The sequence below is a fragment of the Impatiens glandulifera genome, chromosome 2 (assembly GCF_907164915.1).
Source record: "Impatiens glandulifera chromosome 2, dImpGla2.1, whole genome shotgun sequence".
NCBI classification, from domain to species: Eukaryota; Viridiplantae; Streptophyta; class Magnoliopsida; order Ericales; family Balsaminaceae; genus Impatiens; species Impatiens glandulifera.
Genome location: NC_061863.1, coordinates 53,756,328 through 53,768,442, shown reverse-complemented (window position 1 = coordinate 53,768,442; position 12,115 = coordinate 53,756,328). Strand labels below are relative to the sequence as shown.

General features: G+C 28.5%; 1 protein-coding gene across 2 annotated transcripts; it reads left to right on the top strand.

Annotated features, from left to right (window-relative positions):
• The first annotated feature begins 9,894 nt into the window (after window positions 1–9,894).
• LOC124927562 (amino acid transporter AVT1I-like) lies at window positions 9,895–11,389 on the top strand. Of its 2 annotated transcripts, none has more exons than XM_047468002.1 (3): window positions 9,895–10,033; window positions 10,128–10,280; window positions 10,357–11,389. In XM_047468002.1, the coding sequence occupies exons 1-3, from the start codon at window positions 9,916–9,918 to the stop codon at window positions 11,328–11,330; spliced, it is 1,245 nt and encodes a 414-aa protein (XP_047323958.1). In that variant the 5' UTR covers window positions 9,895–9,915; the 3' UTR covers window positions 11,331–11,389. The 2 variants fall into 2 exon arrangements, with proteins under 2 accessions (XP_047323958.1, XP_047323957.1); XM_047468001.1 differs by having other exon boundaries at window positions 10,110–10,280.
• The last annotated feature ends 726 nt before the right edge of the window (window positions 11,390–12,115 follow it).

Sequence of the window (12,115 nt, the reverse complement as noted above, 5' to 3'; positions counted from 1 at the left end):
ATTCCAAGAATGAGAAACATCTGGATTTGGTATCTATGGAGTCAAGTGTCTTAAGTAAGAGTCTGTATCCAGATATAGAACCATATAGTACTGGAGTTTTGAAGGTCTCTGATGTACATTCATACTATCTATTGGGAACAGTCTGGGAATCCAGATCTGGTCATGTGAGTAGCTCTAACAATGTTTGAACCAACACCCACTTCGCCAATGTCTATTGAGAAGTTTATGTATGCATGCTTGATTTCCACTTTAGTAAATACATATGATTGATGGAGATTCTCAAAGGTCTAGCTGCACAATTCCTCAATTTCATCCATGTGGATACTATAAATAGGTCCATCATTTAGTACTATCAGCTGATTTCTCTTTCGATGGCAGATTAATACGCATTTTTTGATCGCATAATCTTTTGAAATTGTACCTGATTTCCATTAATTAAGAGTTAGTAGAAGTTATCAGACAGCTCTCATGATTGGTTTTATGAGGGTGGAGCTGCTTGCTATATTTCCTGATGGTGTGTTCAGTGTTCTCATCTCTCCTACCTGTAGCTACATATTTGATTTCATTTTTCATAGCTAGTCAGTCAACTAAGAAGCAAAATCAATTTGAGTCATTGCTAGCTTATTTAAATAGTTTTCTATGTTAACTGAAATAGTAATATTTGCCCATCAAATTTGAAATTTATTTAGTTATCCTCATTAGCCCTGAACAACAGCATCTTCTATGCATAAGCTAGCTGCAGCGCCTGAGTAGTATATTTTTTGTTTTTTGTATTTCATTTGTATAGTTTGCGTAATCAAAAATATTGTTAAGTTCATGTTATGGATGGTGCAAAAAATTGTAAATGGAATGAAGAAAAGGAAATCTGAGTCAATGAAACAAAACCCATATTTGAGTTGTGTGAAATATTAGTACTGTATCTCAAATTTTCCTGAGAAAATTCTAGTGAATGATCTTTCTCTATATCAATGCAGCTTGGGAGCCCTTTAGAGACCACATCCCAGAAAATGAAAGGGGGAGTTTCATTAATGCCTACTGGAAAAGATTAAACTCTGAGAACAAGGAAACACAAGTAAGAATTTCTTATTAAGTTCATTAGTGACGAAAGAGCTTTTATTTATCTATGAAGATATGTGCACTAATTGAGATTCCCAAGAATCCATGGCATGAATATATTTGGGTTTGTCACCAACTAATACATTATATTAGTTTTGGGTTTAAACTCTAAAGATGGATGTTAGGGTATTGGGAGAGATGGAATATTATATATGTAATTATCTGGCTATATGGAATCTGATATTATATTAGTAATTAATCAGTTACATGGATTTTAGTTAATAAGGAAGTTCTTCAATTCTGTTGTTTTTGCTCTGTCCAATCTTTACTTATTTTAAGCAGTTAACAAGTATACCTAGTGAATTCATAATAAAAAAAAAAATGCAGGTTCACATTTAACTATATTGCCTTTTCAGTATGGAGCTGCCAGAGAATGGACAAAGTGGGAGATGTTGACTGCTCATCTCCTTCCCAATGAAGAGACTATTAAGAGAGGAGATGATGATGAATTTTCCCTGGTCAGTTGTATTTGATATGCAGTCTCTCAGTCACCCCCTTTACTTTTAATCGACTCAAACTTTTCATGCAATCTTTGCAGGCATTTGCAAGAATTGAAAACCATTACTTTGTGAACAAGGGATTCTTTCACCAATATAAATGTTAGTTAGTTATTAATAAATGTATGTTTGAGAGGATTTTGAGTTGTTTATAGACATTGCAAATTTATGGGTTTGGGCCCAGTAGGTACTGCCATGCATAGTTGTTGATTCTAAGATATTGAATGACGAACTAAAGAACAAAAAGTGATGAGAGTAGTAAACAAACAAGTTGATATTATATATATATATGGAAATGGAAATACTAATAAGAATATTCAACTGTTACATTAGTTTATGATTACTAAGAATATTTTCCAAGTGTTACATTAAGTGGAATTAGTTTTATGATTCTTCTCTCTTTTGGCGACGGCGATTCTTCTTCTTCTCGATCGGCCATGCAGGAAGAGCGTGTGGAGGTGCTCTGTGGAGGACACCAAAGCAGAGTCTGCGATTGTTTTGGTCAAAATAGAGCCCAATCTCATCACGATGAAGCAATCCCCTGCGCTTGACAAAATCCTTCCGCCAGTTGCTGGTGAAAACGAAGCTTCCCGTCTTCCACTTCTTCAAAGTGAGGGTAAAGCCTTGCTGTTTTTGCACATCGAGTATTCCGATCCTTATCCCCTCAGGAGACCCGAACATTAAAGACTTTACCTCTTCTTCTTTCAAGTAGGGGATAACGTGACTTTCGATCTCCTTCTTCTTAAGAAGCAGGCGAGACGAACTGTCCACATCGCTCTTGTAAAGCTTCTTGGTAATTGTCCATGGATGATGATGATTACCATCTACATTCTCTTCTTCTTTGGTAATTGTGTCGCTACTGAAGCTAGTTGATAACTTGAGCAATGTCGAGACTTCCTCCTCCTCCAGATGAGGGTCTTGTTGTTGTTGTTCATGAAGAATCCCCATGGCCATGGTTTGTGACATCTTGTCTAACAGGGGAAGTAACTGAATTGATGATTTGATAGTAGATGTTTGCTCCTCCCAACAGACAAGACTGAGTATTTTCGCCTTTTTCATTGGCCTTTGATCATTAGTACTGTCGTCTCTGGGCATGTTCAAGTCGTCGTCTTCTCCTCCGATCAAACGTTTCTTCTTCTTCATGACATCTCCGGCTTCTTCGGGAAAGAGAGACAGCGTGGAAAGTTGGAAGAGATGAGAAGACATCATCATTCACCTGAGTAAGTAATTTTTGATTGATCGAGGGAACTTGGAATTCAAGAATACTGTGTTTAATTGTTAATTATTAGAAATTACCATATATATATATATATAGCGACGAATAGGAATATCTATTGTTTTATATATTCCTAAAATATAATCATATATATATAATATTCTACTTGAGCGTTCATTCAAAAAAAATAAATGTTATTAAAAAATTATATTATATTTATTTTAAAAAACACAATTATATAAAGTTTTTTTTTAATAAATATAAAATATTAACAAAGTGATTTTAATAAAAAGAAAATCAAAATTTATATTTAATACATATAAATTATAAACTGATTTTGAACATTGTTAATTAAATAATTTTTAATTTATTTTTTTTTTGTGTTAATATGAATAAATTATATTTTATTATATAATGAAAAAAATATATTTTTTAAATATATTTTATATAATTAATTTTATATTTAATTATAAAATAAATATTTTTTGTATGATGTATTTTAATATATATATAATAAATAAGTTTATATTTATTTATAGTTTAATTTTTGTATACTTTTTTCACTTTTTTTTACTTCACGGGATAAATAAATTTAATTTATAGATTTTAATATTATGAATTTATTTAAATAAATAAGAAAAAATTAATTGAAATTATTAATATGAGAGATTTTTTTATAAAAAATTATATGAATAAGATTGTTGATTTGACTGAAGTGAAAGTGAAAGTGAGGTGAAGAAATAAGAAATCGATTGAATTGGTGAAAAAATATGATAAAATTATTGGTTGACCAAACTTGGGCCATAAAATCTCTATATATATATAATGATGCTTAATTTTTAAAGTGTCCGGATTGCCGGGTCGAGAGCTGTGGTTAATTTGGATACTTGGGTCGGATTGTGGGTTGACCCGTTTTTAAATTTAAAACGGTTAAAAATAAAATTAAAAATGCTAGAGGTATGTTTCGAACTTGCAACCTAACAAAACAAGTACAACTCTTTAACCAACTAGGCTACAAAGACTTTATATTTTAAATTCAACACCAAATTTGATAAACGCGGGACGTTTTAATATTAATATAAGTTCAACTTTTTAACTAACTAATATATAATGATGTTGAGTAAATGAATACTTGTGTCGGATTGTGGATTGACTCACCCATAAACTTAAAACGGTTAAAAATAAAATAAAAAATGTTATCCGTAATTTTTTTTCACGGTTTTTATATTATTACTCGTGCAAATGCACGGGCTAAATGCTAGTTAATAATAAAATTTCTATGGGAGAACCAAAGATATTAGTAGTTAAGAATATATGAATTAAATGGTTCATCGACCGAAGTGAGGATAAACTTCGTTCAATGAGACGAGATTGTTGATTTTCAGTGAAAATAAAAAATGTTAGTAGTGTTGATAGATGGTTGGTTGAAAAATGTTTCGAAATGAGGTTAACATATTAATAAAAATGAGAGGCTAAATTGAGAAAAAATGTTATTGGTGGTTAAATTTCTGTTAATGAGATGTTTTTATTTTGCTGAAATGAAAATAATTTCCGCCAAGAGGAAAGGTTCATCGGTTCGGTTTTCGGGTTATTCGAGTTTTCGGTTCGGGTTCTTCGAATTTTTATTTTTTTAAGCAAAATCGAAAACCAAACCGATTTGAATAAATTCGAATTCGGTTTATTCGAATTCGGTGAATTCAAATTCGGTTCGAATTGAGTCGGATATTCGTTTTAGATCAAATATACATCACCTACCCCATAAGATAATTTTTTTTAAAAGAGTTAACAAAATAAATAAGTTGTTAAAGAGATCTTATCTACTTAAATTATAAAAAATTAGAAAATGCAAACTTAGCTTAGTGACTAACACCAATATATATTCGACAATTGAACGACAAAAAAAACAGTATCGACGACGACAATATATGGCGGTTGAGAGGTGTGAACAACTAGAGAAAGGGGAAAATGAACGAGGGATTATGGATTTAATGTAGGGATTTAATAGAAGGCTCATAATAATTTATTATATAATATATATGTAATAAGTTATATAATATATAATAAAAATAAATAATAAAAATGAATTCGGTTTTCGGTTTGGTTTTCTAGTTGAAACATAAATTCGAAAAGCAAACCGAAAACCGTATTTGAATTCGAATCGGTTTAAAATTTGATTCGAAAACCGAAAATATAATTCGAATTCGGTTTATTCGATTTTGGTGAATTCGAATTCGGTCGGATATTCGGTTCAGACCAAATATTGAACACCCCTATCTAGTAGAAGTGATAAGAATGTTAGGTAAAAGAATGTTCTAAACTATTTTCTTTTTTTTTTTGAAAAAAAAGGTTCAATATTAATATTTAAAAGAATTAATATTAATATTTAATTTTTTTATATTTTTTTTAATATTATTAATATTATTATTTTATAAATAGATATTTTTTAATAAAAATTATTAAGTAAAATCATATTTTTAAATTAATTATTTAATAAATATTTAAAATAAAATACTAATATATTAAACTTTTTTTTTCATTTGGTACTAATATTTTAAAACTATTACTATTATATATATTAAATTTATAAAATATAATAAATATATAAAATAATAAAAATATGTATTTAAATTTTTTAAAATTTTCAATGAGAAAATTTTAGTGGTGGATTCTGTGAAGTTTGGATTGGAGAGTCGGAGTTGTGAATGATCCTTGCCTTCATTTTGCCCGAGGAGAATTATTTATAGCAAACCAAGGTCGACAGGATGATGAGTGGATCGAACTTCAAACAAAATGTCATTAATGACTTTTGTCTATATTCGATCGTTCTCATCCAATTAGGGCATCATCTCCCCTATGATTGTAGGCAAAATTATCATTATATTAGGGTGTTAGGGTGATCATTTCAGCCTTTGAATCATCGGATTTTGTTGAGTATCGGTCGTGTTCTACTTTTGAAAAATCAAAAGTTTCGGTCGATGTTCATCATGTTCTTTGTGAGGAAGATGACAATCCGACGCTGAAACGTCGTCATTTTGAGCCAAAGTGTGAACACGCGTCTGGGCGCATCGTTCCATCAACGGTCCGTTGTGTTTGGGAGTTTTGTCCGCGTTCGAGCTAACAACATTGATGCACGTGTTAGTTGATCATGTGTTGCGTGTAAGCGTCTTCCTTTTGTTGTAGTGGGCGACGCAACTTGTTGTCGTGCGTTGAATGAAATTTAGGCGCTCATACTATGTGGTTTGCTGTAGCTGTTTCTCTTATTATCGATTGTACTAGATCAAGACCCTTTTCCAACCTTGGAGCTTGTTTAAAATTAAATTTTCTTTACTCCATCCATTTCACTTTATTTTTAACGTACAAAATATACACAATATTTAAATGGACACAAATATTTATTTTTTCTATTTATTTTAATTTTTTAAGTATATTTTTAGGGCTTTATAAATAATTAATTTGATATTTAAATTGATATAGCATTTATTTAATTTATTTGAGTCCTTAAAATTAATTTTGGATAAAATGAATACAAAATCTATCTCAAATTATTTTATGTTATTTTTCTTAGATTTTGTTTTAATTAATTAAAATTTAATTAATCCAATTAATTGTTAAAATTTGGGTTGGCCTTAATTTTGATTATTTTGAATTTATTTATTTAAAATAATTATTTTAATATTCATAAATTTGTGAAATTTTAATTTGTACATCTCTAACCGAATTTGATTATAATAAACTGTTTTAAAAATGTGGGTTCGAGTATGACATATGAACACTATATTTTACTATCCAACAAACTTTTAATGAAAACAAAGGTACAAATCTTACACGACCTGTCACATGTGTATGAGAGAAAAAATAAGAAAATAATAATAATAATAATAATAATATATGTCTAAATTCAATTTATGCGCTCATTGTCCTGAAATCATTTATCTTTTAACTGGTGAAAATCTTCTCAAAAGTAAAAACCCAAGATTTATTCATTTTATTTATACAAAACAAAATAAATCGCCGAAATGGTATTTTTTAAACTTTAGTTATATAAAACATTTATTTTATATTGTATAGTGAACCAAGTTCATATTTATTATTGCCACAGTTAAGGATGATAATTTGAAACCGTCCTGCAGTAACCGAACGGAATTACATCGTTTAGGACGGATTTCCCCCGAAATAGAACGGGAATGGGGCGAAAATGATATTTGTGTCCCCGCCCTAATTTTACCCCGATTTTATCTCGAACATTATAAACACTATTAAATATATAAAAGTATTAATATATATATATATTTATTATATTTTATAAAAATTGTAAGTTTATTTTTTTATAATAATATAAAATTTTAATATATTATAATATATATTATATTAAAAATTGATTTATATAATTTTTTTATTTTTTAAAAATATTTTATAGACGTTGTCCGTGATGATTCCCCTAAATTGAACGAGGACGAGAATTGTATTAAAACAATTCTTTAAAATAAAAACGGACCGAAAATAATAAATAAATTCTCCTTATACTTGGCAAACATGACTATATATATATATATATATATATGTATATATATATATATATATATATATATATATATATATGGAGAACACTAACCACTATATTAGTTTTTCTAAAAATTATTATTTATATATATATATTTATATTTTCACTTAATAATTTTATTTAAAATAATAAATAATAAAATATTTTGATGATTTTATTTTAAATTTAAATAAAATTAATATATATAATTTATTTATAATGATTAAACTCAATCATAATTTAGAATAATTTTTTTAAATAAAGATTTTACTTTTTTATTTTATTTTTAAATTAAAAATTATATATATATAATACATTTTATTTAATTTACTATTACATAAATAAGAAACAAATTACTAATATTTTAGAATAAAATATATATTTTTTTAAATAAGATTAATAATTTTAATTGTTATATATAATTTTATTTATAATATATTATTATTTAAAAATATATATAATTCTATTTTTTTTTATTAAAATAATTTCATAATATTACTAAGACTAGTAGTTTAGTGATAGAGCACGTAAACTAATGTGTTTTAGAGTTAAGTTAATTATGTCGTGTTAATAATTAATACATTATTACTTAAAATATATATAATTTTTTAAAGTAAAATAAGTTCATAATATATACTTCCCCATAATTTACATATCCAACTCCAAAATATTTTTAAATATCTATTTCAACACACTCCACATAATTTATAAACTTTATGTTACTTCAATTAGGGCTCTAGTAGCTCATGAGCTACTATGGTGAGCCGCTCGATCAAAACTCGACTTGAGCTTGACTTTAATCGAGTTTGAACCGAGTTCGAGCCGACTAGTTTAATATTCGAGCCGAACTCGAGCTCATATAATGTTTGCTCGATGGTTTGTCGAACTTTTTCGAACCTAATAATATAATATATTTTATTTATTTATTTAATATTAATATTTAAAATAATTAATTTTCTTTTCTCTCACTTTTCTAAGCCCATATAATAATAGCATATAATAGGCCCAATCCATATTCTTATATTATATTATCTAAAGCAAAAACCCTAATTTCTAGTGTATTAATCAATCTACATGACTCTTACTTCTTAGTCTCTTTTTCTTCTTTCTCACAATTTTTTCTTCTCTTTTTCTTCTTTCTCTTCTGTCTTCACAATTTCTTATTCTTCATCGCACTTTCATCTTCTTGTTTATCACTTCATCTTCTTCTTATTTTTCTTCACCATTTCATTTTATTCTTCTTTTTCGTCTTCACTATTTCTTTAACTCATTGATAATATGTTATTCAATTTTTTATATTATCTTCCATCTAAAATATTTCTCTCATTCATTTACAAGGCATACAGGTAAATTAAAATCTATCCATTTTCATTTTTATTTAACTTTGATTTCCATAAATATAAAGAAACACTATTATATATATATTTAAGCGTGAAATTATATTAGAGAAACATTATTATTATATATATATATTAATTTTTAATTTATATTAGGGTTAATATATAATGATTTTTAATTTATATTAGGGTTGGATTAATGATAGAAAAAAAATGAGTAGATAAGAATATAATAATTAATATATTATATAATATTGAAGGAGATAAAAAAGGTTAATATATTATATATAATATTGAAATAGATAAAAAAATTGTTAATATATTATATATAATAAAAAGTAAAAAAAAATATTAGTATATATTTTATATATAATATGAAGGAATAAAAATGATACTATATATATTATATATAATATATTGAGAAGAAAAATAATTTTATAAAATTAATAATATATTATAATAAAAAAAATTAATAAATTCTCGCTATAAATAAGTTAATAAATTATTGTTATACTTTCACCCAAATAATTTAAATATATATAATAATAATATCTAATATAAAACATGTCTAATATTTTTTTTTGGAGTATCTAGCTACTTCTTAATGCATAAGTTAAATTTAAGATATTCTTTTAACATATATTTTTATATTAATTATTTTTAAATTTAAATATTTCATACAAATAAGTACATAAGTTATGTTTGAAAAACAAACTTAAAAAAATTAATATATTTAATGTTCAAACAATTTATATTATTTTGTACCTTAATTTTGAAATTTTATATTTTAGAATTTTGATTAATATTTTTGGAGTTTGGACTATATTTTTGAAATTTTGAATATTTATAATCGTTTCATATTTTTATTTGGAAATATCATTTTTAAATAATCATAAAAGCAAGATCTTCATAATTATTATTTAATAATTGCACTATAGAAGCTTTTCAGCACCAACATAAAGCAGATCTGACTGAACAAATTAATTTGTCGGCCTCTTGTAAAGAGATGGGAATCATTGTTCAAAAATCCTCTTGTATAGCTGAGGATTGCTTGTTGAGCTCCTGTCTCTATCCTATTCTATTGTCTCTTTGTGTTTGTCTAAATCAATAATTTGGAATAACAAGGCCCTTAATAATTTAGTACTTCTATGATGACAAAAAAAAAAGTCATCTTTTTATGCAGCCAATTGCAATTCTTTCAATCAAACAATGGAAAACCATGATCAACATGAGGAGCTCATGAGAACTCCACTCATTCCAACTGATCAAACTACTGGTTCCTCAAGCTTCCTCAAAGCCTGCTTCAATGCTACTAATGCCCTTTTGGGTATTTAATTTCCATCTTTTATTTCTCTCTAGCTAGTACTTATCATCATTTTACTAAAGTATATATAATTGATCAGGAATTGGTCTCCTGACAGTTCCATATGCTCTGTCAAGTGGAGGATGGCTAAGCCTATTCCTGTTTCTGGCTGTGGGTGGAATGACCCTTTACACTGCCCTTCTTCTCAATGAGTGTTTGAACTCGGATCCCTCTGTCCGGACCTATCTTGACATTGCAGAGCGGGCTTTGGGTATTGTTAATTTGGTTTGATAAATACTAGCTATTACTATTAGGATACTAGAGTTAAACCTTGTTCAATTTGTCAGGTACAAAAGGTAGAACCTTTGTTTCCATTGTCATGAATTCGGAGCTCTACATGGTGGCTATAGGGCTCTTGATATTGGAAGGGGACAATTTGCACAAGCTATTCCCCAACTTCACTATCAAGATTGGGACACTTATACTTATGGAAGGAGGAGGAATGCAATCATTTGTAGTGATGACTGGTTTAATCATTCTCCCATCCATGCTTTTGACTGATCACTTGAGTATTCTTTCTTATGTATCTGCCACGGGGGTATTTTCTTGCCTCATTATTCTCTTCTCCGTAGTTTGCGTTGGTTTGGTTGATGGTATTGGCTTCAACGCTGAAGGGTCATCAATAATGTTGAAGGCGGATGGAATCCCAACTGCTTTGAGTCTTTACATTGTTTGTTTTGCTGGTCATCCTGTCATCCCATCCATATACTCATCAATGGCTAATCCTCGACAGTTGAGGAAGGTGTTGGTGATTGGTTTTACGGTTACAGCTGTTGTGTACATGTTAATGGCAACAGCAGGGTATCTAATGTATGGAAATGAGGTGGAATCTCAGATTACCTTAAATCTTCCGACAAAGTCAGTGAGCGGAGAGATTGCAATTTACACGACATTGATGATTCCAGTAAGCCGATATGCATTGATGATGAGCCCAGTTGCAGAGGGTATAGAGAAGAGGGTGTTATCGGAGGAGGATTACTATTACAAGAAGAAGAAAGGAGTGAGGTGGCTGATAAGACTGGCTTTGTTGATGAGCACTGTGATTGTGGCGTGCCTATTTCCGCATTTTGAGTCGTTGATGGCCATTGTTGGATCAATCTTTGTGGTTTTAGCTTCATTTCTACTGCCTTGCCTATTTTACTTGAGGATGTTTTCTTATTTTTCTTACTTGGACAAGTTGGCCATTTGGGGGATAATTGTGTTTGGTTTGTTAGCCGGGGTGGTGGGAACTTATGCATCCATTGCTAATCTAATTGTATGATTAATTAGATTATGTTCATTGAATATCAGCAACTTAATTAAGCAGCATGCCTTTCTCTTCATATCATTCTGTTCTTTTTATCTATAGTTATCTATAGTTTGTATGATTATGATATAATTGAAATGATTATAATATAAAGTTGGAATTAGAATATTCTAATTCCATAATTTTAATGTTTACTCATAATACCAAATGATCAATAACGTCTATAATCAATGTATAGCACTTTTGTCTAAAAAAAACATTATCCGGTTTATAGTTAGAATCATAATCGATCCTATTTTATTTTATAATTTTGTTTTCATTATCATCTCTTACCTGTTAGGAATTTCAAGTTGAATAATACTTTCCTATTGAAATCAATTGATCTGATTAATTTCACAAGTCAACAAAATCATACTAGCAAATCAGCAAAGTAATAAAGAACACCAGATTTACGTGGAAAACCCTTTCAACACGGAGGGTAAAAACCACGGGGCAAAACCAACAGATTTCACTAATCAGTAACAAACTGATACAATTGTTCTTCTCAACTTTAAACCTAAAGTTGATGTATACATACAGAGAAACTAATTTCATTCAAACCCAAACAAATCTAGCTTTGAGAAATCATGAAATTCCCTTTACAAATAAGAGAGAAATGAACATGAGGGTAATCAAGACAAAAAATGTGATACTCTGTTCTCCTTCTCTTCTTCTTCCTCTATATCTTCTTCTTCCTCTGTATCTTCTTCTTTTCTTCTTCTTCTGTATTTTCTTCACTCTGTTTCTCTTGATCTCTTCAC

Coding starts and splice junctions, on each gene's coding strand:
- LOC124927562 (XM_047468001.1), top strand. CDS start 9,916: ATGGAAAACCATGATCAACATGAGGAGCTCATGAGAACTCCACTCATT. Junction 10,034..10,109: donor TGCTACTAATGCCCTTTTGG/GTATTTAATTTC, acceptor ATAATTGATCAG/GAATTGGTCTCCTGACAGTT. Junction 10,281..10,356: donor CATTGCAGAGCGGGCTTTGG/GTATTGTTAATT, acceptor TCAATTTGTCAG/GTACAAAAGGTAGAACCTTT.